This window comes from Pipistrellus hanaki (genome assembly GCF_964339955.1).
Source record: "Pipistrellus hanaki genome assembly, chromosome: 1".
NCBI classification, from domain to species: domain Eukaryota; kingdom Metazoa; phylum Chordata; class Mammalia; order Chiroptera; family Vespertilionidae; genus Pipistrellus; species Pipistrellus hanaki.
The window spans coordinates 44,240,990-44,267,651 of record NC_140503.1 but is presented as its reverse complement, the minus strand read 5'-3'; the positions used below and the strand labels follow the sequence as shown (position 1 = coordinate 44,267,651).

General features: G+C 37.8%; 1 protein-coding gene across 13 annotated transcripts in view; it reads right to left on the bottom strand.

Annotated features, from left to right (window-relative positions):
* The window catches only part of HERC1 (HECT and RLD domain containing E3 ubiquitin protein ligase family member 1), a 156,828-nt gene that overhangs the window by 95,873 nt on the left and 34,293 nt on the right, over window positions 1-26,662 (bottom strand). For all 13 annotated transcript variants that reach the window (XM_084886215.1, XM_084886210.1, XM_084886217.1 and 10 more), the window contains exons 6-18: window positions 24,888-24,984; window positions 24,181-24,324; window positions 23,165-23,292; window positions 19,654-19,798; window positions 19,378-19,549; window positions 17,219-17,353; window positions 16,528-16,693; window positions 14,528-14,653; window positions 13,144-13,365; window positions 7,633-7,785; window positions 7,370-7,502; window positions 5,859-6,050; window positions 4,386-4,607 (exon numbers count right to left, since the gene is read on the bottom strand). In XM_084886215.1, the coding sequence (XP_084742341.1) occupies window positions 4,386-4,607; window positions 5,859-6,050; window positions 7,370-7,502; window positions 7,633-7,785; window positions 13,144-13,365; window positions 14,528-14,653; window positions 16,528-16,693; window positions 17,219-17,353; window positions 19,378-19,549; window positions 19,654-19,798; window positions 23,165-23,292; window positions 24,181-24,324; window positions 24,888-24,984 (2,035 nt within the window). The remainder of the gene's footprint in view (window positions 1-4,385; window positions 4,608-5,858; window positions 6,051-7,369; window positions 7,503-7,632; window positions 7,786-13,143; window positions 13,366-14,527; window positions 14,654-16,527; window positions 16,694-17,218; window positions 17,354-19,377; window positions 19,550-19,653; window positions 19,799-23,164; window positions 23,293-24,180; window positions 24,325-24,887; window positions 24,985-26,662) is intronic.

The window sequence follows — 26,662 nt, the reverse complement described above, 5'->3', positions numbered from 1 at the left end:
CCAGAAGGATGTATGACTAGATGTAACACTCCAGGGAAGAGGTCTGACATATTAGTATGCAGGGGCCTACACCTGCACCATTGTCATAGACAATAAAGAACCCTCTTGTTCAAAATGTAATTATATCCTTTTTGAGAAACATGTGACCACTGGAAAAGAGATTAGAAGATAATTTTTTTCTTTTTTCTAGACTTAAGTATGATTCAAGAGAGATCAGTGATACCATAAACATTTGTTCAGGTGGTTCCTAACTTTTCAATGGGACATTTGATATTTGGAATTAATTTTCCATTTAAAAAACAAATAAAACAATTCTCTAAATGACAGCCAGACAACTCTTGGGCTAATAACAAGTCAATGTAACCAATAATATAATTGAATAATCATATATTTACAATCTTACAATGGACAAATACCCTTTCTTAATATATGCAAGTATTTAAACATAAAACATAATATTTTAATAGATCAATCATGATCTATTATAATTGGAAAAGTAACATGAAAACTAAAAATGAAATAAGCCAGTCAGAGAAAGACAAGTACCATATGATTTTTCACTCATATATGGAATTGGAATCCAAATGAACTAACAAGCAATATAGAGTCAGACTCAAAGAGAGAAAGAAGACTGACAGCTGTCCTATTGGGGTGGGGAGGCTGGGTATAGGGAGAATAAATTGACTTGAGAATAAACACACAATATAGTGTACAGACGATGTGTTGTAGAATTGAGCACCTAAAACCTGTATAATTTTGTTAACCAGTGTCACCCCAATAAGCTCAATAAATAGAAAAAAAGAAACAAAAAGTGTTTTTATTCATATTAAATTCCAGTGAAGTAAATATAACAGAAATATGAGAAAGGTAGAGCTATACTTTTGTCCAAAGAGGTCATCTGGGGCTAACACAGAGTTAAACACTGATAGTACTATAACCATCTTATTGATGTTAAATATTGCTTGAAAAACCATAATTTTATTATTATTTTTTTTAATATATGTATCATAAAGTACCAGTCTAGCATTCATAGGCTATGGCCAGACTCACCTTCTGGCTCATAAATAAAATTATGAATATATATACTCTTATTTGGAAAAGAAAGAAAATATTCAACAGCTCTCTTTACTCCATTCTCTATCCCTCCACCCCAAAGCAGAATCTTTCTGCGATTTTTGTCTTGGTTTTAAAAAGGGATTTTTTTCTCTTAAAAAAACAACAACATATTTTATTGATTTTTTACGGAGAGGAAGGAAGAGGGAAAGAGAATTAGAAACATCAATGAGAGAGAAACACTAATCAGCTGCCTCTTAAACACCCGCTACTGGGGATGTGTCTGCAACCAAGGTTCATGCCCTAGACCGGAATCGAAACTGGGACCCCTCAGTCCGCAGGCTGACACACTAGCCACTGAGCCAAACTGGCTAGGGTTTGTTTTTTCTCTTGATTAAGATTCTCTTAGAATGAGATTTCTCTTATACTTTCCTTCTTGGATATTCTCTGAGTATCTTTCTCTTATGAGAACTAGTGTCCTGCTGCACGATTCTTGCAAATTGAAAGGAAACTAATTATAAAAAATATTTTAATATTGCTACTCACCCATTCTCTATAATAGAAGTGTTAACTAAATTCACAATCAACAACAGATGGAAACACATATGTACGATTGGTACCAGTGAGAGCTTTATATGTATCATGCATACACAAGTCAACTTAGCCTTTTATATATGTAACTAGAGACCAGGTGCATGAAATTTGCGTGGGGGGGAAGGGGGGACAGGGTGTGGTCCCTTAGCCCAGCCTGCATCCTCTCCAATCGGGGACCCCTCTCACAATCCAGGTCTGCTGGCTCCCAACTGCTTACCTGCCTACCTTCCTGACTGCCACTAATTGCTTCTGCCTGCTAGCCTGATCACTCCCTAACCACTCCCCTGCCAGCCTGATGGATACCTAATTGCCCTCCCAGCAGGCCTGGTCACCCCTAACTGCCCTCCCCTGAAGGCATGGTCCCCCCGCAACTGCTCTCCCCTGCAGGCCTGGGTCCCCCCCAGTTGCCCTCCCCTTCAGGGTTGATTGCCTCCAACTTCCCTCCCTTGCAAACCTGGTCCCTCACAACTGCCCTCCCCTGCTGGCCTGATCGCCCACAATTGCCCTCCTTTGCAGGCCTGGTTCCTCCCAACTGTCCTTCCGTGCTGGCCATCTTGTGGCAGCCATCTTTGTGTCCACATGGGAGCAGCCATATTTGACCACCTGGGAGCAGCCATCTTGTGTGTTGGAGTGATGGTCAACTTGCATATTGCTTTTTTATTAGATAGGATAGAGGCCTGGTGCATGGATGGGGGCCAGGTGCCCTAAAGGGTGTTCTGGATCAGGGTGGGGGTTCCTGTGGGGCATGGGGTGGCCTGGGCGAGGGGCCTGTGGTGGTTTTCAGGCCAGCCATGCCCCCCGGCGACCCAAGCAGAGACCCTGGTATCTGGGATTTATTTTTCTTCTATAATTGAAACTTTGTAGCCTTGAGTGTAGGCCAAGGTAGGCCAGAGCTGCAGGAGCTTAGCTTCCTCCATCACCAGGGGCAACCCAAATCTCCTGCTCTCTCCAGCTCCATGGCTGCCGCCATTTTTGTTGGGATTTATTTATCTTCTATAATTGAAACTTTGTAGCCTGGAGTGGAGGCCTGGGCCAGCCAGGATGTGTGGAAAGCTTGGCTTCCTCCATTGCTGGGAAAACCCAAGCCTCCTGCTTGCTCCATGGCTACAACCATCTTGGTTGGGTTAATTTGCATACTTGCTCCTGATTGGCTGGTAGGCGTGGCTTGTATTACAGGGTGATGGTTAATTTGCATATTACTCTTTTATTAGATGGGATAAACTTGTTCAATTAGACCTACTTTCTAATTTAGCTAAACTTTTTCCAGCCTAGTGAAGCACCCACTTATCTTTCAGGTAATTGTCAGCAACATAGCAGTAAATATCAAAATGAAACAGATTATTATTGTAGATCACATAGGGAGAACAAAGGGTAAAATATTTAACTGCAGCAGTGTTTGACTATATTCTGCACAGTGAGAAAACCTGAAGTCATTTTCAAGGTCCACCATTTCTTACTTCTTTTCAGTCAGGTCAAGTTTGTAAACTTTCTAAATCTCCATTTTCTCACTAATGAAAAGAAAATAAGATTCTACTGAGTCTACTCCAGGACTTCTGTGAGGATAAAATGAGATCAGGCATGGAAAAATACTTCACAGACATTTGGTTAAACTGTAAAATGTTTGCACCTGGTTATAAAGCAAGTTGGGTTCCTTGGTTGCAGAAACTCCAAGGAGACTAGCTGCTATGGAGAATAGGCTGGGTGTTGCTATATGACGTCATTACCTGGTGCTCACAGCTACTGTTTCCAGGCTGAGCTGTGCTGTGGGCCACATTTTGCACCAGGGAATCTTGGCAACATTGGCTGCGATTTGGTGGGGTGTCCCTCTGGGGTGTTGGTGGGGCCCGTGTCCCACTTTGGGGAAGCAGAGTGCTGGTTTGTTGGCGCCAGGTCCAAGGTATTGTTTATTTTTAAATGGCCAGTACACATTATGGCAGCTCCTGCGTTGAGTGTCTGCCCCCTGGTGGTCAGTGTGCATCATAACTACCAGTAAGATGTATGCATGGAGACTTAGCCTTTTATATATATAATGAACTTTAGATCTAATATGATACATAGGCTATCTAATCTAACTCATTATTTTATGGATTAAAATGAGAAACCCAGAGAGATTAAAGGACCTATCCTAGATAAACAACTAGATTATCTGTTCAGGAACTGGAGAAATCCTCATGTTCAGACAGAGAGCTAGCTTCCCAGCAAAGTAGACAAGTAGAAATGAGGCAGAACAAAGGAATCTTCAAAAATACCATAAATAGGGAGAGAAAAAAAGAAAAACTCACATAAGGTAACAATAACATGAAAGCAGGACTGGCTAGGAGGAGGACTGCCACTCACATTTGAGAGGTGTTTGAAAACTGAGCACTGGTAAGTCATGGTGTTAAACTTACAAAGCTTTATATTCTATGAAGCAGTTTCATAACCTCTAAGCCCTAGAAGACAAGTAATCAAGAATTTTCCCATTTTTATGGGTTAGATAAATTTCCCCAAATGAGTGATAAATAATGACAGAGTAGGACTAGGCCTTCATTCTATATTTTAGAGGCTCTTTTCACTACATGATACTGTAGGATTTAACTTTTTCTGAGAGCTCCAATTTACAGTCTCAGATCCCCTACCCTGCAAATGCCACTTTAGTTTCTTATCAGTTTTCTATTCAGCAAATCCAGAATAAATAAAAATTTCCAATGGAGGTACAAACATAACTGTATTTTAAATGTTGTGAAAAAGCACATTACCTAACTGAGGGGTATCCATTTCTACACCGTCACTAAAAAGTGGTGTTTTCATCCAATATGCAGTGTCCTGTTCCTCCGGAGACACAGGGGAGCCCTGAAGCATGCCACCAAGACATCGCCCAATAAGGAGAGCAATGGTTCTTTCCAGATCCACAAGCCACACCCAGGACTGGGCTGGTTGAGGTAATGGCACGCCAGCAGGATCAATCAGTTCTGGCCCTCCTGAAGACAAAAATCATTAGTAATTGTGTCCTTATCAGGTATTCAAGATTCTCAAGCTTTCTCTTGCATTACAACAAGACGTTGAAGCAAAATAATTTTACAATGAAAAGAAATTATAACATTTTCTGTACATATTCCATTTATTAATTTAAATCATATTCAGATAACTATGCTATCAAAATTTTCCTTTGTAAAATTATTAATTTTAAGATAAACATTAAAATAGTATATGACAGAATTACCCCAAAGGGTTCTATTCCTACTTTTCATTATCCAGATAAAATTTTACCATAAGAGTACTTGAGACAACTCATCCCTCCAAAATCAAAACAAGGTTGATTTAGTAAAATGACATTTAGTATTAATACTTTTAAAGCTTGAATTGAGAATTATACTAAGATCCAGACCCATGCTTTCTTTTTGTACATTTGTTTTCAACAGTTCTTCACATTAAAACACACACACACACACACACACACACACACCATACAAAACAAACAAACAAACAAAAAACTATACCATAAAGATAAAACTTAGCCATAAAGATAAAAACAGATATCAGTGAAATGGTATGTAGGGAGGATTAAGGGGGGGAGCGGAGGAACCAAATCCAAAATTGGTTATTTGAGAAGAGTAATAAAGATGGACAATGCTTTTCTGCCCTGGCCGGTGTGACTCAGTTGGTTGAATATTGTCCAGTGCACCTAAAGGTCACTGGTTCAATTCCCAGCCAGGGCACATACTCCTAGCCAGGTGCATATGGGGGGGACTGATAGATGCATCTCTCTAATATTGATGTTTCTCTCTCTCTTCCTCTCTCTTAAATTAATAAGAACATTAAAGAAGAGAGAGAAGAGAAGAGAAGAGAAGAGAAGAGAAGAGAAGAGAAGAGAAGAAAAGAGAAGAGAAGAGAAGAAAAGAGAAGAGAAGAGAAAGCTTCCCTATCATCCATTGTAAGATGTATTCTAATTTAAACCAAGTCAAAATTTAGGTTAAAAAAAGTTTCTTAGAATCAATGAAATACACCATTCAAACCTGCTGATCATATAAAGATCCTCCTCATGACATTATTATATATGAGCAACTTCGTAATATTTTCCCATGTAAGAGCCCACATTAGACTATAATCTCTGAGAAGATAACAACTTTATCTTTTTCATTACATAATACATCCAAATAGAACTTACCTGATGAATGCAAAGAACAACTTTTCTCAAAAGCATTATTTGCTCTTTTACCATCTTTACTTACCATGAAGAGGCCACTGTAACTCTTGGTCTTCTAAAAGAGCGGCAGCTGGCAGGAGTCTATTAAGGCAATCAAGAGGTGGCAACAAGTCGAGGAGGTAACTCAATAAAGGCCGAGCCACGGACACAGGGAGTAACAGTAGGGAATTAACAATCTGGCAGAGCATACTGCCTGCAGCCGAGACATATATCACATCTATGAAGGGTAAGAAATTCAACATAGATCAATTCAACATGCTACAAACTTAAAAACCAATAAATTTTAACTTAGAACTATGGTATACTAATTCAATAACTTTTTGTTGAACACCTACCTGGTAGGTGGTGTGGTATTAGTATTTACTCACTTGCAGAGAGTGCCACCAACAGACACTTTGTGGGAAAGCATACGTATCCTCATGCCAACAAATTCAAAAGATTATAGCTCCTTCCCTTAAAATGCATTATGAATTTCTGATTCACAAGTTTATCCTTTTTAGGTTTACTAAAAAAATATTTCCTGAGTACCTATACAACATACCAAGCACTGTTCTAGGTGAGATACAGCCATGAAAAAAAAAGACATAAAAATTCCCGCCCTCATAATGCTTACATTACCTCACATTTAGTGAGGTAAGCCTTTCATGTTTTTTAAACCAAATTTACTTTTTTTTAAATTAACATCACCTCAAAGCATATATCTTCTTTATTATCAGTATCGGGTTTAAATCATATTTGTTTCAATATTTCATTGTATTTTGGGTGGATCATTCAGAGATGAGTTCAGTTTGAATGGGTTAAATTTTAAATGCCTGTGCAATAGCAAAATGGAAATGTCTAGTAGTAAGCAGTTTCTTTATTCAGTGGGGCAACGTCAAAGTAAATTGGTTTGGCCAGACATAGTGAATGTCATTTCCCTTTAAAACAACAACTACAAAAAAGATACCAGTAGGTAGCTAGAAAAAGGCCCATGTGAAAAGGGGAGTTCTTAGCTAGGCGCAGACACAGAAGTCAACACACAAATGGTGGTTAAAAGCAATGGGACCTGATAGGATCATTCAGGGAGAAATGAGGGTTTAGGGCAAAAATCATACACATTAAAGGGCTTGTCCAAGAAAGAGTTTATAGGAACCAATGAAAAACAGTGACCAGAGATATATCAGTAAAAACAGATTATGACTACACAGAAGCCCAAGGAAAAGAAGGCATTTCAAGAAGGAACACTGAAAAATATTGAAGGTAAGGAAATAGCAAATTAAAAATCTCACTTTATGCCATTTAAAATTAATCATTTTGAGTATATATCATCCAATGCCTTAAAATTAGGTCTCTGTCATGCCAATAGCTTCTTTTAAGGTTAACCAGATCAATCACTATTACCCCAAAATCAACCCACATCAAAAGGGTTTTCAATAAGGAGATTCAAGATCACTCTAATTCTATTCAGAGGTTTCAGGCCCTCATAAGGCTTTGGAAAGACTAAGGACTCTTACTTTATAGCCACTGATAAAATCTGAAACCTAGCTCTAAACATACCTCTTAATTTTTCTCCAACACTGCCATTCCAAGGACTTTCTTTGAGCAAATTTGCAGAACGTGAATAAATATCTGTGGCATGAGGCAACAAGAGCTGAAGATGTTTATGAAGCAATGCCACACTGCTTGAATTCTGAGGGGGAAAAGTTGCTAAATTACTACACTTCGAAAGATTCAAGGTACAAAAATGTCATGGCTTAACCAAATAGCTGAGTTCCAAGGTCCCTGAGAGAGATCACCATAAAAGGCAAAGAATCACATACCTCGCTAATGTTATTAATGTGACAAAATGCCAGCAGCTGTTTCTGCAGTGAACACAGCAGTTCATGAAGATGAGCAGGCTGACTGTTCTCCGAGGATGATGTTCCAAGCAGAAATTTATCACTATTCTTTTCTAGCTCTCCAAATGCTTGATCCTAAAATGATATATAAATGAAGATCATAAATGAAGTGCTTGAAATGAAAGATGCTACCTACTATAAATAATTCTGATTTAAAAAGCCATTGTCTTCTTTCTTCAATATTATAGATTTTTAAATCTTTGCTACATTGTTATTAGCTATTAGATAAGATTTATCAAGAAATCTCAATTTGCTTTTCCATTAAAAAAATAATACATATTTCGCCAAAGAAATTTTGAAAATACAGAAAATAAGAAGAAAACAGTACAGTATCCAAAGACAACATATTTCAACATTTTAATGCTATTGTTTTCCAGATTTCTATAAACTTTTTGTTTTCACATACTTGTAAATTTCTAACATCCGAATTCTTAAAAAGTAAATTTGTTTCTGACTATAAAAAAATAAGTGGACTAGCTCTGGCCAGGTGCCTCACTTGGGAGCGTCGTCCCTACACCAAAAGGTTGTGGGTTCTGATTCCCCAGTCAACAGGCGTACAGGAGGCAACCAATCTCTCCTTCTCTTCCTTTGTCTGTCTGTCTGTCTGTTTGTCTCTCTCTCTCTCTCTCTCTCTCTCTCCTTTATCTCTCTCTCTGTCTCAAATCAATTTAAAAAGCATGTTCTTGAATGAGGATTGGAAAAAAAAGTAAAATAAATAAGTGGACTAAGTAGAGATGATAATTAAATATATGATCCTGGATTGAAAGGGAGCTGCTATAAAGGACAATTTATTGGGACAATTATAGAAATTTGAATATGGACCATATATTAGATAACTAGAGGCCTGGTGCACAAAATTTGTGCACAGGGTGTGTGTGTGTCCCTCAGCCCAGCTTGCACCCTCTCCAATCTGGGAACCCTCGAGGGATGTCCGACTGCCCAGTGGGATCGGGCCTAAACGGCAGCCATACATCCTTCTCACAATCCAGGACTGCTGGCTCCCAACTGCTCACCTGCCTGCCTTCCTGATTGCCCCTAACCGCTTCTGCCCGCCAGCCTGATCACCCCCTAACCACTCCCCTGCCAGTCTGATTGATGCCTAACTGCTCCCCTGCCAGCCTGTTTGCCCCTAACTACCCTCCCCTTCAGTCCTGGTCACCCTTAACTGCCCTCCCCTTGCAGGCCTGGTCTCCCCCAACTGCTCTCCCCTGCAGGCTTGGTCCCCCCAATTGCCCTTCCCTGCAGGCCCAGTCACCCGCAACTTCTCTCCCCTGCTGGCCTGGTCACCCCTAACTGCCCTCCCCTGCTGGCCTGATCACCCACAACTACCCTCCCCTTGCAGGCCTGGTCCCTCCACATTGCCCTCCCCTGCTGGCCATCTTTGTGGCAGCCATCTTGCATCCACATGGGGGCAGCCATCTTGTGTGTTGGAGTGATGGTCAATTTGCATATTACTCTTTTATTAGATAGGGTAGAGACCTGGTGCACGGGTGGAAGCCAGCTGGTTTGTCCTGAAGGATGTCCCAGGTCAGGATAGGGGTTCCCTTTGGGTGTATGGCGGCCTGGGTGAGGGGCCTATGGTAGTTTGCAGGCTGGCAACACCCCCCGGCGACCCAAGCAGAGGCCCTGGTATCTGGCATTTATTTATCTTCTATAACTGAAACTTTGTAGCCTTGAGCGGAACCAAGCCTCCAGCTTTCTCCATGGCTGCAGCCATTTTTGTTGGGGTTTATTTATCTTCTATAATTGAAACTTTGTAGCTTTGAGTGTAGGCAAGGTAGGCCAGGGCTGCAGGAGCTTAGCTTCCTCCATCGCCAGAGGCAACTCAAGCCTCCTGCTCTCTCCAACACCGTAGCTTTCCCTATTTTTGTTGGGATTTACTTATCTTCTATAACTGAAACTTTGTAGCCTGGAGTGGAGGCCTGGGCCGGCCAGGGTGTGTAGAAAGCTTGGCTTCCTCCATTGCCAAGCCTCCTGCTTGCTCCCTGGCTGCAGCCATCTTGGTTGGTTGATTTGCATACTTGCTCCTGACTGGCTGGTGGGTGTGGCTTGTGGGTGTAGTGGAGTAATGGTTAATTTGCATATTACTCTTTTATTAGATAGGATACCATAATTTATTTTTAAAAATATATTTTATTGATTTTGTACAGAGAGGAAGGGAGAGAGATAGTTAGAAACATCGATGAGTGAGAGTCATCGATCAGCTGCCTCTTGCACACCCCCTACTGGGGATATGCCCGCAACCAAGGTACATGCCCTTGACCGGAATCAAACCTGGGACCTTTCCGTCCCCAAGCCGACGCTCTATCCATTGAGCCAAACCGGTTTTGGCAGGATACCATAATTTAATCATTCCCCTTTTTTAGACATTTCAGTTGTTTCTAATTTCTTATCCTATATAATAAAAGGCTAATATGCAAATTGTCCCTACAGGCAGAAGTTTGACCCACTGGGAGTTAGACATGCACTTATTGCCAGGGGGCGGTGCAAAACATGGCGGGCATCAGTGATGTGGCGCAGGTAGCAACTGCCAGCCCCGCTGGGCCCTGATGAGAGCAGAACTGCAGTAGGATGGTGGAGCAAGTCAGTAGGCAGTGCCAGATTCAGGCTGGTGGAAAGGGAAGTCCTGGCCAGCAGCTGCTAGGGACCTTACCCGTGCACATATTTCGTGCACTGGGCCTGTAGTTGGTTATAATTAACTAGGGACCCAGTGCACGAATTTGTGCATCTAGAAAGGAACTGTGGGCCACGAGGCTTCAGTGGGCACAGAAGCAGGTCTCACCCCATCCTCCATGCCTCACCTGGCCCCTCCCACTAAGGCCCCCAGTCCCCCCTCTGCTGGAAGCCCTGCTCCAGCCCACCACTGCTACCATGCACTGATGGCACTGGCCCCACTTGCACCTGCTGACCATGCTGAACGATTGGGACCTGAGCCAGCAGCAGGTGCGAAAGGAGCCAGAACCAACTGCAAGAAGCAGTTGCTACCCTGATCACCATTCAGAAGCAGGGGGAGGTGGAGAAGCCCTGAGTGGCAATCAGGGCCAGTAGCCACCACTTGCACCCGCTGACAGTGCCAAGCAATCGTGACCAGTGCTGGGCGCCAGCAGCATGTGTGAGCAAGAGACTCTAGCACCGGCTGTGGATGCAAGTAGGGCTGGCACCAGCAGTGGGTGCGAGAGGCTGCTGTAGGCCCTGACTGTCCCTCAGGAGCAGGGGGTAGGGGGTGGAGAAGCCCTGATGGTGCGGAGTGATTGGGGCCAGCGCCGGGCACCGGCAGTGGATGCGAGCGGGGCTGGTGCTGGCAGCAGGTGCAAGCGCTGGGCAGGACTGCGGTGCACAGGAGCAAAGAATTTTCAGTAACCACCAGAGGCTCGCCCCAATGATGGTGACTGGCACCCTACCTTGGTCTGGTGCCCTCGCACACCTGCTCTACCATCCCACCTCGGCTGATGCCTGCCATGTTTTGCACGTGCCCCCTTGTGGTCGGTGTATGTCATAGAGGCCAGTTGTTGGGTTGTCCGCTGTTCAATCTATTTGCATATTAGGGTTTTATACATATAGAGGATGCAATGAACATCTTTATGCATAATATATGGTCTGTTTACATTGTGCAAAAGAGGATCTCAGAACATTTTAAGACCCTTGCAATATAAGCACCATTATAAGCTCCCAAATGAGCACTATTAAGAAACTGACTGCATCCCTTCAAAAATTCATATGTTGAAGCCTAATCTCCCCAAATATTTTTGTAATTGGAAGCAGGATTTTTAGAAGGTGAATTGTTATGAGGGCAGAGCCCTCATGAATGGGATTATGCCCTTACAGAAGAGATCACAGGGAGCTTGCTAGTGTGAGGACACAGGCAGAAGACAGTTGTCTATAAATCACCCAATTCTCCAGTGCCTTGGTCCTGGATTTCTTATCTGCAAACTAGTTAGTAAATTTGTGTTCTTTATAAGCCACCCAGTCCAGGGTGTTGTTTAAGCAGACCAAACAGGTTAAGATAGAACCATTATTTTAAAATCTTGGAACATGACAAGTTTGATTTAAATCACAACAGAAACAATAATTTATGATGTTAGCCCAAAAGTAGTATTTTATTGCCATGTCCACATAATATACACATCTACTTTAGCCCTAAAAACATAATAAAGGAACTACTTTACTTCAGCATAAATGTTCCTTAAAAGTGGATATGGATATACTATACCACTGTTCCCATTCCACTTATAGTCAAATATCAAGTCAAATTTACATTCTTAAATCTAAGAAAATAATTTATAAGAACAACTATCACTCTAATTAATCAACAACCTTTTAATATAGGCAGAACAAAATGCTAAGACTTGTATAGAAGAAAAAGAATATTCAGACCTGCCACTGAAGAGCACAGGAGACAATATGAAAGAATACACAAGTCAAAGTTATACAGTACAATTTGACTCTAAAAATTGCTAAAGGGTATGCAGTTATTGCAGTTATAATGCTAGAGTTAGAGTTATTTGGGCAAGGATTCCTAGAATAAGGCTGGGGGTGGGTTGGTGGGTGAAAAGAGATCAACCAAAGAACTTGTATGCATATATGCATAATCAGACAATAGGGTGGTGAATGCCTAGGGCGGAGATGGGAATGGGCCAGAGAGGATCAATGAGGGAAAAAGGGGACATATGTGATACTTTCAACAATAATGATTTTTTTTTTTTTTAAGTTACAGATTGGTAGACAGAAGAGCAAGCAGAAGATAGGTGTGCCATGTGCAGGAGGTCAAGAGTGGTGTGTAAGCCAAATGATGATAGGTCTGAAAAAGTTTCAATTTAATACAATCTTGTTTTTTAATAAAACAAGGTTATTCCAGCTGTAGGATGCTGAGAAGACACCAACAGTGAAAACAGCTATAACACTACTCTTAGTATTAGGTCCTGATGGCCTGAGTTAGAACCTATAGGAATGAAAAGAAAAAAAGAGATGGATCTAAGAAATACCACAAAATAAAAATTAATGGCCCCCTAATACAGGGAAAGCTACCGTCTCTACCTTCTTCTCTCCAGTTGATCAGCCTATTCTTAGTTAGTGCTAATCATATTGCTTAATTATAATATTATATCTGGTAAGGTCAATCTTATACCCATCCTCATTTTTCCTCTCTTGCAAAATGTTATTGACTATTTGTATCTGTTTATTCTTCTACATTAACATCAAAAAAATTTTGGTAAAACTCTAAAAGAAATCTCTTTGGAATTGTCAATTATAAGTCAGTAGGCACCCACAATATTTCAGAAGATCTGACATGTTTTTATCCTAAGGAGGAGTGGAGTCTAGAGCTTTATTTATTTCATTAGCGTTTAAATGTCAAAATATCTTCCACCTCAAAAAACAAAGAGGATTATTATTATTATTATTATTATTATTACCACACACACAAAAAGAACTTACTGTATAAAATCCTAAATTTCTTAAGAGAGTCTTCATCAAAATTTCAGCAAGATGGGTGTCTGGATGGCAGCTCTGAGTGCCATAAGGTTGATCTGACAGGTTTCCGTAGCCAGTACACACCGAAGAGAGGTCAGCAGCATCAGAGGGTGAGCTATAGCCAAGTAAGGAGGCTACATGGGTATGATCTTGCAAACTTGTCAGAATGATATCCAATTGCATTCTCTAAAAATAAAAAATATTTCCATTGATAAAATAGGAATTAGCATAAAATTTACTAGAAGAAAAAGGATCCCAGAAAAAAAACTATACTTAATACTACTAAATAATCAATCCACTTCATATCCTGACTAACAATAATCTTTTAGCAAGTAAGTAATCAAAAGAAAAGCTATCTGGTTCTGGCTGGTGTGGCTCAGTTAATTGGAGCATCATCCCATATACCAAAAGGTAGCGGGTTTGATTCCCAGTTGGGGACGCATGTGGGAGGCAACTCTTCAATGTTTCCCTCTTTCATCAATGTTTCTTCCTCCCTACTTCTCTCCTTTCCTCTCTCTGAAAAAAAAGAAAGAAAAAAATTTTTAAAAAGAAAAGCTATCCCATTAATACTACTTGGAAAAATGCAACTTGGAGTTTTATTCCACTCTTTATTATGAAACCTAAAACTCTAAGCTAAAGTGGCATACTCTGCATAATGATTTTAGCACTGTACGTAGAAAGGAGTCAGAAATGTCAACAAATAAACTATACTACACATTCTTCTACAGAATTACCAATGAAACTATTTATTCTAATGTTTAAAATATATAATTGAAACCTAAGTTAATGTAAAATTCTCATTGCAAGGCATCTATGAATGTTATATTACAAGTATGCACCAATTTTCCTGGGTATGTTTAACTCTACAATTGATTGTTCTACTTGATTAAGCAAAATGTATTTACTTAAATGTACAGAAGATACTAAAAAAGAATAAGCATACTCATATCAGCAAATACTTTTTCATAATAATCATCTATTACTTTTTATGTAAGCAATTTCAGACAAAATTCTGGGCATGGAATCAATAGTAGTGCATGCCCTTGATTTCAACTCAGCACATTACAAATAAACTAAAAAGTCTCTGATTTAAAAGTGTAAGCAACACTGGAAAAATTAGCTGTAATTTTAATAATTTCCCCCACATAATTTAATAAATTATCATTTACTTTCATTAGAAATCTGGGAACTCTCACAGCAGAAAACATTAAATACAAGGATTTACCAGAACCACTGAGTTAAATACAGTATTATTTCATAAATACAAGGCAATCGATTAGTTTTATTTCCCTCTCTACGTTTTGTGTGTGATATTACTGGCTTACTTAGATACCATGCAAAAGCTCACCTGTCCTTTGGATAAGCTTTCCCATCTATCAGGTCCTTGGGGTAAAAGAGAATGAAGTAACTCCATACGTTCTCGTAATGGAGGTAACAGCATGGTTGCTCCCACTGACAGAGTTTCAATTACCACCTAATGTTAAAAAGGGAAAGTGTATTTATTGGCCTGGTCCTTATCTTTTTTAATAAAAAAGAAAAATTAAATCCACTGATATTAGGATCACAGAAATCATAGAAAGTGGATCACGGAAATCTAAATAAAAGTGGTATGTGAAAAAAGAAAGCATGCAAGTCCTTCTTTAAATGTCTTTAAGAAGACCAGAATACATATTTTTAGATTTGCCACTAAACAGATAATCATCACCCAACAAATGTTTAGTGTTGAATACAGCATTGAGCCTCATAAGGTTCTCTGCAAAGTTGAGCAGAACATAAGGAATTGTAACAGAGTGCAGAAGACTAAGGAGAAATAACAATTCAATCCTGAATAGGATCCTACAAAAGAACAAGGACATTAGTGGAAAACTGATATAATTTTTAATAAGGTTTTTATTTTAATTAATAGTATAAAGCCAATGAAATTTCTAGGGTTTGATCATTGTACTGTGGTTATGTAAGACATCAGTATAGGAGAAACTGGGTGACAGATACATGAAAATCCTATTATTTAACTTTTATATAAATAAACTTTTTTTTTTTTTGTAACTTTTCCTTAAATCTACAATTGGTTCAAAATATACACTCAAAAAGAAAGAAATGAAACACAGCAACAGTGATTGCTGAAAAAAGATAAATTACTAAAAGTTTTAGGGAGAAGTAAAAAGGAATAAAAACAGTCCTCAACAGAAATGGCCTTATAAACACCCTGAGAGAATCCATATCCTAAGAACTCTCTAAAGACAGAGTAACTACCAAGGAGGTTCAAGGAATAAATAAATGATTTTAAAGATACTTGCTTAAGTTAACTTCCTTACTTTATTCCAGTATTTTAAACCTTTTAAAAAATATTTCACTATGTTATTGCTGATATTAAATTCTCAGTTTCAGGTTAATGTTAATACTCCTACCTGCAGGATCCCAGCAGCAGAAAAATCACTATTTTTTTGTTTTATTTTAAATTGACTTGTAAGTCACATGTCAAAAAATTCCTACATGCCCAACACTGGGGATTGAGCCTGAACCAGAAGGCTATCCAGCTTTAAAAAAGAGAAAACACTGCTATATGCTACAACATAGGTTGTAGACATTATCTGTATTATAAAAACCCAGTGGCCCTAAGCCATAACAACCAAAGACCAGCATGGATGGGCAGGGCTGCAAGCACGGTGAGACCACGTGTGTGCGATTTTGCGAGCTGGGCTTCTAGTAATAAATAAAACAAGCTAGTCATGAATAGATATACAGTATATGATTCCACTTATATGAAACACCTAGCATGTCAAAGTAATAGAGACAAAAAGTAGAATGGTGATTGCCAGGAGCTGGAGGGAGGGAAAATGGGAAGTTATTAAACATGATATAGAATTTCAATTTTATAAAATGAAAAGTTATGAAGATAGATGGTGGTAATATCTATACAATATTATGAATGAATTTAATGCCACTGAACGGTACACTTAAAAATAGTTAAGATGGTAAATTTTATATTATATGTATTTTATCATAATAAAAAATAAGCTAGATCATTGTGCTCATAAATTCATTTTCTGGTGTTCAAAAACAGGCATGTTTATAAATAAACAACTTCAATACATTGCAATACAATGAGAACAAATATAAGAGAAACCTAACCTGGCAGGAGAGCAGGGAATAAAAGGCTTTCTCAGAAATGACATTTGAGCTTTATTCTAAAAGACAGATTGACCAAAAACATTTGTTCTCCCAAGAAAATAGGAGTAGGGGAAGAATATCCAACTGAAGTTTCCTAAGATATAGTTGAATTTCTAAGCTAAAAACTCAGAGAAAGATGTGCCTTGAGATACAGATTCATGAGGCCTATACTCTTACCTCTTGGATTTCATCTGGGACAGTTGAGTCCATCAGTCTGAAGAGCAAATTTCGAAGTGGACCTGCCTGTCTCCCAAGAATGCTGGTAGCTACTCCTCCCGCAAGTGCAAGAGCAAGGTGATTTGATAGAAGCTTCAGGCACAGTTTGAGGAAACTGTGGTGTTCCCTGAAACCAAATAAACTGCAGTGAACTTTTAGAACATAAAAGAGCACATGCTTTCCAGTTTCAGTAACATTTTTTTTCTCTTTAAAAATTTTGTCAAATTATGACCAACAGTAATTTTTAAAACATGATTCATGAAATTATGGGTAACTCTATAAAAAGATTTTTTATCAACAAGTACCTAAGTTTAGCTCTTTTTTAGATTGTAAAGAAATTTCATACAATTGAGAGGAAAATCAAACAAGAAAGAATAGTAAGTCAAAACTCTGGGGAGAGGCCAATGAGGGAAAAAGGAGACCTATGTAATACTTTAAACCAGCGGTCGCCAACCGGTGCGGTGGTCAATGAGGTCCGAAAGGTTGGTGACCACTGCTTTAAACAATAAAGAATTTTAAAAAATAAATAAATAAAAATAAATTCATCAGCATCCCAAAAATAAAAAATAAAAGAATAGTAAGTCAAAACTTTAAATGAATAATTAATAGACATGCACGCGCGCACACACAAATATACATTTATAAAACATACCTTGATGAAGGGAAAGGGAGTGGGGGAATCTCACTGTTTATTTTATCACAGTATCTCTCAAGAAAAGAACGCAGGTGTGAGAAGGTACTCTCTTCAAGATCAACACAATAAGGTCGGTGCCATGCAACAACTTGTCTAGAAAAAAGCATCAAGAAAAATTATGGAGCCACCTTAACATAAAATTTTTACACATGATCAAAAACAAAATCTAAACCATTACTAAAGCTAAAAGTTTCAACAAGATACACAGAAAACCTTATCGATTATGAAGGTGATAAAACCTTTCATTTTACAAATGAGGAAAACCAAGAATTGGCCATCCCTAGAGTTCTTCAATAAGAAAATATATAACCACCATCTGTTTTGTAAGGTTTGGATACTCCCTCACCTGAAGGCAGAAGGCCAAGACACATGATCTACTATAGCCCCTTCTAAGGGTCTATAAAATACATATTTCATTTTAAGAAACATAGTCTGACTCACAGTGACATATTGACATCTATTAAAGGAAAAACTCCTAAAAACTCTTGTGAAGATTTTCAAGATCTTGGAAACAAACTATCTACATATAAAATGGGAAGTTGCAGAGTTAATACAAATATATATTCAATTTATTATCCTTTTGGGGTTTTGTTTTAGAGGCCATAATTGAATTTAATTGGTTACAATGTTAAATAAACCCCACCTGAATCAAAGGTCTAGAATGCAAATACAGTTGACCATTGAACAATGCAGGGGTCAAAGGTGCTGGCCCTCTACCCCAGTGCAGTAAAAAATCCATGTAGAACTTTTGAATCCCCCAAACTTAACAGTTGTCCCTCAGTATCTACATGGGATTGGTTGTAGGACACACACTCCCTTGTGAAAACCAAAATCCACAGGTGCTCATGTCCTCTATATAAAATGGCAGAGAAAAATGCATACAGTTGGGCCTCCAACTGCCACAGATTAAAAACTACTGTTTCCAATCCACAGATGATTGAATTCGTGGATGCAAAATGCACAGATATGGAGGGCTGGCTGTATATTTATTGGCGAAAATCTGTGTATGTATAAGTGGACTAGCACAGTTCAAAGCCATGTTGTTCAAGAGTCAACTGTATAATACATTCTAGGTTGTAAATTAGCCCACATGAATCTAAAAATATCTGAACCAATCCTCAAATTCCTTAAAATTCAATCCCCCAATATTGGCTAAAAATCACCTTCCCAATTAAACAGATCTATATCACTTCATGAAAAAGCTAAATTCCTGCAAAAAGTAACTTATTTTACTTAAAAGTCTGGCAATTACTTTTTGCAAAAACCAGCCAGATAAAGGGTATAGAGGCTAATTAATTATTTAAATCAAGTAAGCCTACTTCTGGTTTTGATTATTTTAATTTAATTTCCTCTTGATATTTATACATTTAACTTTAAAATCATTTTCTGGGCCCGGCCAGTGTGACTCAATGGTTGAGCAATGACCCAAGAATCAGGAGGACACAGTTCGATAACAGGTCAGGGCACATGCCCAGGTTGTGGGCTCTATCCATAGTAGGGGGTGTGCAGGAGGCAGCCGATCAATGATTCTCTCTCTGCATTGACATTTTTCTCTCTCTCCCTTCCTCTCTCTGAAATAAATAAAATATTTTTTAATCATTATCTGGACCCAGAAGAAATTCAAAATGTTTAGAAGACAAATTAGGAAAATATCTTAAATACAGGGATAACCTCATGCTTATAAAACATATTTAACCCCAATATTAAAATGGAAAGAAATCTAAATGTCAACTATGATAATAAGAAAACAATACTAAAATTTTTCAGAAGTGTATTTTAAAACAAAGCACAGTTATTTGTTTTTACTAGTGCTTCTACTGCTATTAAAACACAAAATTTTTTATTTTATTTATTTTTTATTTTTTAAAATATATATTTTATTGATTTTGTACAGAGAGGAAGGGAGAGAGATAGAGAGTTAGAAACATCGATGAGAGAGAGTCATCGATCAGCTGCCTCTTGCACACCCCCTCCTGGGGATGTGCCCGCAACCAAGGTACATGCCCTTGACCGGAATCGAACCCCGGACCTTTCAGTCCCCAAGCCGACGCTCTATCCATTGAGCCAAACCGGTTTCGGCTAAAACACAAAAATTTTTTAAATGTGGCCACTCTTACCTGTCTCTAGGAAGAGCAGTCCATGCCAGACTATGTGATGTTCCAGCAGAGATCTGCTGAATAGCTATGCCATCTAAGCCATTCACTTTCTTTGGTTTAGTAATAGGACCTGTGGAATTTCCTTGGCCACACTGCCCCATTGAGTTATTGCCCCAGGCATAAACTTCATTATCTAAAACAAAACATAAAGAACAAAAGAAGAAAAGCCCAATTTAAATGTGATGTATTTGTGAAAGATGATAGTTAATACTAACTCTTAAAAACAAATGACTTTACCGTGAGAAAGAGCCAAACAATGACTGTCTCCAATAGAAATATCAACTATTCTGGTGGCAGCCAGTTCTTCAATAAGTTTGGGTCTCAAAGCTGTAGCTTCTGAAGAACCACAACCTAGACAAGCTCCACAGCCCCAAGCATAGACCTGAAACAAATAGAAATACACTACATATAATAACCTGAGAAATTAGAAATAAATATTATAAAAAACAGTGTGATTTAATACTACAAAACTTTATTGTTAAAATTATATTTACTGTTTTAAATCTTTTAAAGATGCTCATAGTAATTTATCTTGCTGTTTTTAAAAGTTTATTATACAGGCAGACAAAAACCTTCGCTGAAAGAAAAATAATTGGTTATAAAAAAAAAATACATGGAAGGATCTTCTGAGAGATACTGCCAAAGCTACTTATTGGCTCTCATTGTGTTATATTTGCCCAAGCTTAGTAGACTAGAAATACTGTTGCTATCTTAAAACTTCTCCTTTACATGTTTCTTACATTGAAGGTCCCAACAAATATTGTGTTGACTAGACCAAGGTGTGATCATATAAAAAAAATTCTATAAATCACAAAACTGCCATTTATGATTTAGTTGAAAAATACTTTATCTCATTGTGATAACAATTTTAATTACCACTTAGAAAGAGGACCATGTGAAACAAACATCTTTATTTTTTACTAATACTGATTAAAGATGTTTGAGGGAAATATGAGGTGAAAAATATGGAATATAAAAGAATAAACAACTGCTAATTTGGTAACCCAAAAGCAAAATAATCAGCAAACTGAACCATTTTTTTTCTTTCAATGGGTCTTATAGACTCTTATCTTTGTGCCATCACGTTTGGGAATTTTTTTTTGTCTTGCAATTATTTCAGGAAACACTGCTGAGAGATTAAACCTCTTCAACAAAAAAATGAAGAGCAAATACTTGTACCAGTTTCCAAATAACTTATTTAAGTATAGAATGCCACATAATTCCAATACAAGAAAGATTTATGTTAGGAGGGGTTAGAAACTGAAGATAAATACATTGATAAAAAAAAAAAATACAGTCAATGTCATTGAAAATCTCCTAAATCATTCAAATACAGTATAGTATTGTCACTCATTAAGACCCACATAGCTCATGCTCTTCCTCCTCTCAGGAGTACAGCGTGCCTGTGCTTTCCCTCCTCCCCACCACCAAAAAAAAAAAAAAAAAAAGACTCACATAGCTAAGTTTTGCTAAAACTTTGCTTGAATACATGAAGAACTACTTGGCTTGCATTTTAGGGGCCTTGTTGTACAAAAATATATACTGTATCACACTTCATATGGTGGTGAGTTAGCACTGAAGAGGCCTGAGGGACTGAGATGAACCAAGGAAAAAGTAGATGTTCATTTCATGCTCAGCAAGTAGTAGAATGGTAAACAGAACTACCCTTACCATTCAAAAGTACTTCTCTCTCACTTTATTTTTTTCTCAGTTTATGTATTTGACTTCACATAACTAATTTAGCATACTCATAGAGCAAACAATTTACATGTTTCTTTGGAATTTAGTGTATTGAATTTATTACTATTATTATATTACTAGAGGCTGGGTGCACAAATCTGTGCACCAGTGAGGTCCCATGGCCTGGCCTGAGGGATTGGACCAAAACTGGCTCTCCGACATCCCCTGAGGGGTTCCAGATTGCAAGAGGGTGCAGGCCAGTCTGAGGGAGGTTAACCAGCCAGGGAGGGACCGAGGGAGGGTTCCAGGGCATGTCCGGCCTGTCTCGCTCTGTCCCAATTGGTTGAACCCCGGGAGCAGGCTAACCTACTAGTCGGAGCATCTGTCCCCAGGTGGTCAGTGCACATCATAGACTGGTGGGCTGGTCAATTGTCTGCCCCCTGGTGGTCAGTGCACATCAGAGTGAGCAGTTGAGCAGCCTTAGTATATCATTAGCATATTACACTTTGATTGGTTAAATGGACTACTGGATGACCAAACACTTAGCATATTAGGATTTTATCATATAGGAGGATTAGCAACTAATAGTTAAGCAGTACTTCTTGGTTTATAGAAACTTTCCATTCAAATAACAGTTGTTTAAGATCATTTTTAAGAAAGTAGGAATTATTACTCCTCTCTTACAAAAGAAGCATTGATGCTCAAAGGAGGTTGGTGATTTGTCTGTGGTTATACAACAAATAGATGAGCATCTTCTGACTTCAATTCATTGATTCTTAGCACAAAACTCTCAGTGAGAAAGATGTAAAAGAGAAGTTTTAAGTTTTAAGGTAGCAACCAGCATTGTAACAAATGACTAATGTAGTGAAGTACAAGGTGATAATTTGAGGTACCGTGTTTCCCCGAAAATAAGACATCCTCCGAAAATAAGACCTAGCGCATGGAAAGATAAGACATCCCCTGAAAATAAGACCTAGCGCAACTTTGGGAGAAAAAATTAATATAAGACACTGTCTTATTTTCGGGGAAACAGGGTAGATTATTAAAATTTTATTAATTGGTTTTTTTAGAGAGAGAAAAGGGTTGGATGAGAGAGGGAGAGAAGAGAGGTGAGAGGGGCGAAGGGGAGAGGAGAAAGAAGGGAGAGAGAGGGGAGAGGAGAGAGAGAGAGAGAAAGAAACATGGATCTGTTGCTCCACTTATTTATGTAGTCATTGCTTCATTTTTATATGTGTCCTGACTAAGGACAGAGACTGCAACCTTGGTGTATGGGGATGACGTTCTAACCAACTTAGCTAACCAGCCAGGGCATGAGGTAGATTTTTTAGGACATAAGACATTCAAGTCTCTCAAAAATTTTTTTAAATTATATGTTAATTTCCACTTTACTGCTCATCTGCCTTTTGATTTAGTTTGAAAACATTTTTATACCACTACCTGGCACATAAGAGATTCCTATATGTAAGAGAATGAGTGGTTAGCTCTCTTTTCAACTGTCATTGCTAATGATGTAAAGCAGGGAATTACTGTCAGTCTATCACCATACCAGGACCCTTTCTATCACCAACAAACAAAGGGAAGTCAAGATACACATGTATAAGTTCAAAAGTTTATAAAGAGATTGTAAAATTCTGACTATCCTAAGCCTGACTAACCCTTTCTTGGGACACCTAATCCTCTCAGATTATTTTTCATATGGAAATGTTCTCCTTACCCTCTCTTTTGATCACCTTCTTGCTTTGATAGTTAGTTCATATCACTGGTTCCAGCAAGATCTAGTCTCTATTTCTCCCACTATCCATGATTTTTAGGAAAACACTTAAGAGTTGCTGAGTGCTAAAAGGTTTTATAAAATCATCTTAATACAAAGAACAGGGGGCTAAGGGCAGGTTTACCAGGGTCACACAGGCCAGGTCAGAAAATCGGATTCCTTCTTAGATACTGTACTTCAAACGGGAGAAAATATATATGTTTTAAATGTCTTTTTTAACTTTAAATTTTGAATTACTTTTTTGTCACCTAGTTCTAGGAAATGACATAAGCCTTCATGCTCATCCCTTAGTCTTACCTGCCCTGTTGATGTCAAAGAAAGTGAAGACTGGCTCCCAGCACAAACTTTGCGTATGAACATTCCTTGTAAAGCTTCAATAACTTTAGGTTTATACACCCTGTTGGTATCACCATGGCCAAGTTTGCCTATGAAAACAAACACATTCAGGTTAAATAATTTATTTGTTTTGAAGAACTTCTGTTCTTGCAATTAAAACCACTTTAAGATAGGTATAGAAAATTATTTTTGTTTTGCTCTCCTTTTATAGTGATACTTCTAACTTCAAATTTGCTGATATACTAAATAGTTCCTATATTAGAGTGCATATGAAGTAATTGTTTCTAATTTTTTAAAAGATTTAATATTATAGTTCACTAAAGTTCACTTGGTAAATCACTAAAGTAGAAAAATAAGTGGCTAACATATATTCAACCTTACTAAGAACCAAAAAATACAATTTAAATTCTATTATTTTCACTATTGAAATCATTTTTAAAATTATCTTACTTTAATACCTAGTGGGATATTAAAGAATATGGGGAAATGTGCATTCTCACATTGCTGATAGCAGTGACTAAGTAAAGTAGACAAAGATTCAGTCATTCATTGTACTGTTTTTAATTCTGAAAAAAATTGGAAACTCTCTAGATACTCAACAATAAACTGGTTTTATAAGTTGTGCTACAATCGCATGAAAGAATACTTTGAGACTATTAAAAGAAAAAGGTAGTCATGCTTGTTGACATAAAAAGACACTCATAAAATACTGTTAGATAAAAACCAGCAGGTTATTAAATATATCTATGGTAAATATAGGCCTGCTATGGTTTTTAAAAAACATCTGTGCAGCAATATACAATATGTACATATTTAGATGTCTATCTACCAAAGTTTTAACAATGGTTATAGCAACATTTGTAGAAACAGCTCATTTTAGGTTTTTTAATTACAATAGACATGTACAACGGGAAAATAATTTTTAAAAAATCTCAAGAAAAAAAGCCAAAGTAATCAACAAATAAATTTTTACATACCATTGTCTCCTCCTCCAAACGACCATACAGTTCTCCCATCTTTAGATAAAGCAATAGTATGTGAACTGCCACAAGAAACTTCTCCTACATTGCTAATATCTTTTACTAATGTTGGAATGTTACGGCTATTACTGTCACCGTGACCTTGGTAAAACACAACAAAAAAGAAATATTAACTCTTTTTCTTTCTGCCATTACTTCACAGCTGGAATACACACTAAATAGAATTAACACATTTTTAAATACAGATAAATATGAAAAACAGAATCATTTCTATCATCTTCTCTCATCCAATCTTCTAGGCAACTCCCAAACTCTGTCACTCAGTCTATCCAATGACTCATTAGGACATTCTATTTATGCTCCTCTAAGAGCACTTTGTCAAATGCTGTCCAGTATCATGCTCATAGTGATTTGTTTTCTCTTCCCACTAGCTTATACACATCAAGATCATGATGGTATCTTTCTTATCACTGAAATCCTGCAGTGCCTGCTCATAGTACACACTCAGTGAATACTTGATAGATTTAATTACATTTTGTAATTTTAGCACCAAAATCTAGGTATTCTGTATATAAACATCTTCCTCTGAACTTAAAAACTAACAAAATAAATTACAGTCTTTGGCCTATTAATTCTAGTCTCACTCAATAACCATCATCATTTCTATTTTTCTATGAGGATAATTTCAATTAAAAAAATGTTACCTAATCTTCCAAAGTCTCCTTCACCCCATGTGTACAATTCTCCATCCTCTGTTACAGCAGCACTGTGTCTGTATCCAGCCGACACACAAACAACTACCTGCATTGTACACAAAGTGGATTTCATGAACACAAAGAGGATAAAATATATAGTTCATATTTGACCCCATACAAAGAGACTTCAAAGATACTGATATTCACAACTCATCTAAGACAAGGCTGCCTGGCTAAAGGATCGAGAAAGTACTAAAATATGTTCTATATTTCAGAGCAGTAGCTATATGCTCTACATTGGCCAGGCTACAAACCCTGGTTTCCACCCAGAGAAGAGGACAACTTTTCTTAACTCAATTCACACAAAGGCAGTGTAAAAACTAGCAACTCCCCAACCCCAAATATATCAGCCTAATCCCTTGCAACAATATTATATCACTACTCAAGTCTTTACTCAAAGAGTTGGAGAGGGCTAAACTCATGGAGCAATAAAAAAATAAAAAATAGAAAAAAGTTAAAATAAAACCTCTAATCCTGGCTAATCAAGTAAAACTCATTGTAAAATAGAAAGATCTAAGCAGTATATAAGCTTACATTAAATAAACTCCTGATAGTAATTTTTACCCTTAAGTAAAAACTATACAGCCTCAGGTATATGGTTGGTGAGTAAAAATTAGGGGAATAAAGGCATGTACCAATATATTTTGGGGACCACTCATACCTTTAACACTGATCAAAATCACTAACTACTGAAAAGAGATACATAGGGAAAAAATTTACACCAATAACTCCATGTCCTTTCAATTTCTAGTTTCTCTAATATAAGAAATTAGAACTAATTTTAAAAAGAATTGTAATTAAGGAAGAAAGAAGGTACAAAGACTAGGAAAACACTACTTCAAATAGTGTTTATCTGAAGTTCCTTAGACCCCCATATTCAACATTTTATCAAGTATCCCCTGATATTGTCAAGTGGATTCCAAAGGTCACTGCTTAGGGGTTGATGTCTCAATTAAAATACTGCAAGTTACAATAAACTAAAATTCATTTGATTAGCTAACCTTGTCAACCAACCTCCCATGAAGGAAAAGTATCCCACATGTAATTCTGATATAAAATTAAAACTTAGCCCTAGCTGGTTTGGCTCAGCAGATATATTATCAATCTGTGGACTGAAGGGTCTCAGGTTTGATTCCAGTCAAGGGCCCATATCTTAAGTTGCAGGCTCGACCCCTGGCCCTGGTCAAGTGCGTGTGGGAGGCAATCAATTAATGTATCTCTCTCACAATCGATGTTTCTCTCACTCTGTCTCTCCCTCTCCCTTCTACTCTCTCTAAAAAATCAATGGAAAAATATCCTCCAGTGAGGATTAATAAAAAAAAAGTTTGAAACTTAAACATTAACAGATTTCTATGTGAGGAAACTTTCATGGAAAGAATACAATCTTAAAATGGAGAGACCTATGTAATTGCATATCATTATATATTTAGGAGATTGTGATTATTTGCGTGTGACCTTGGGCAAGTTACTTAGCCACTTTAAAAGCCTCATGTCAAACTTCAATGGGAAGACAGGGGAGGGGTGCAAGGCAGGGCGGTAAGTGATCATCCAAAGGACTTATATGCATAAACAAAGGACTATATAAGCATAAACAATGGACACAGACACTAGAAGGGTGAGGGTATGTGTGGGAGTTGGGGGAGTAGCCAGGACGAGGTCAATGGGGGAAAAGGAGACATATGTAATATTATATATAATACTTTAAATAAAATTTTAAAAAATAC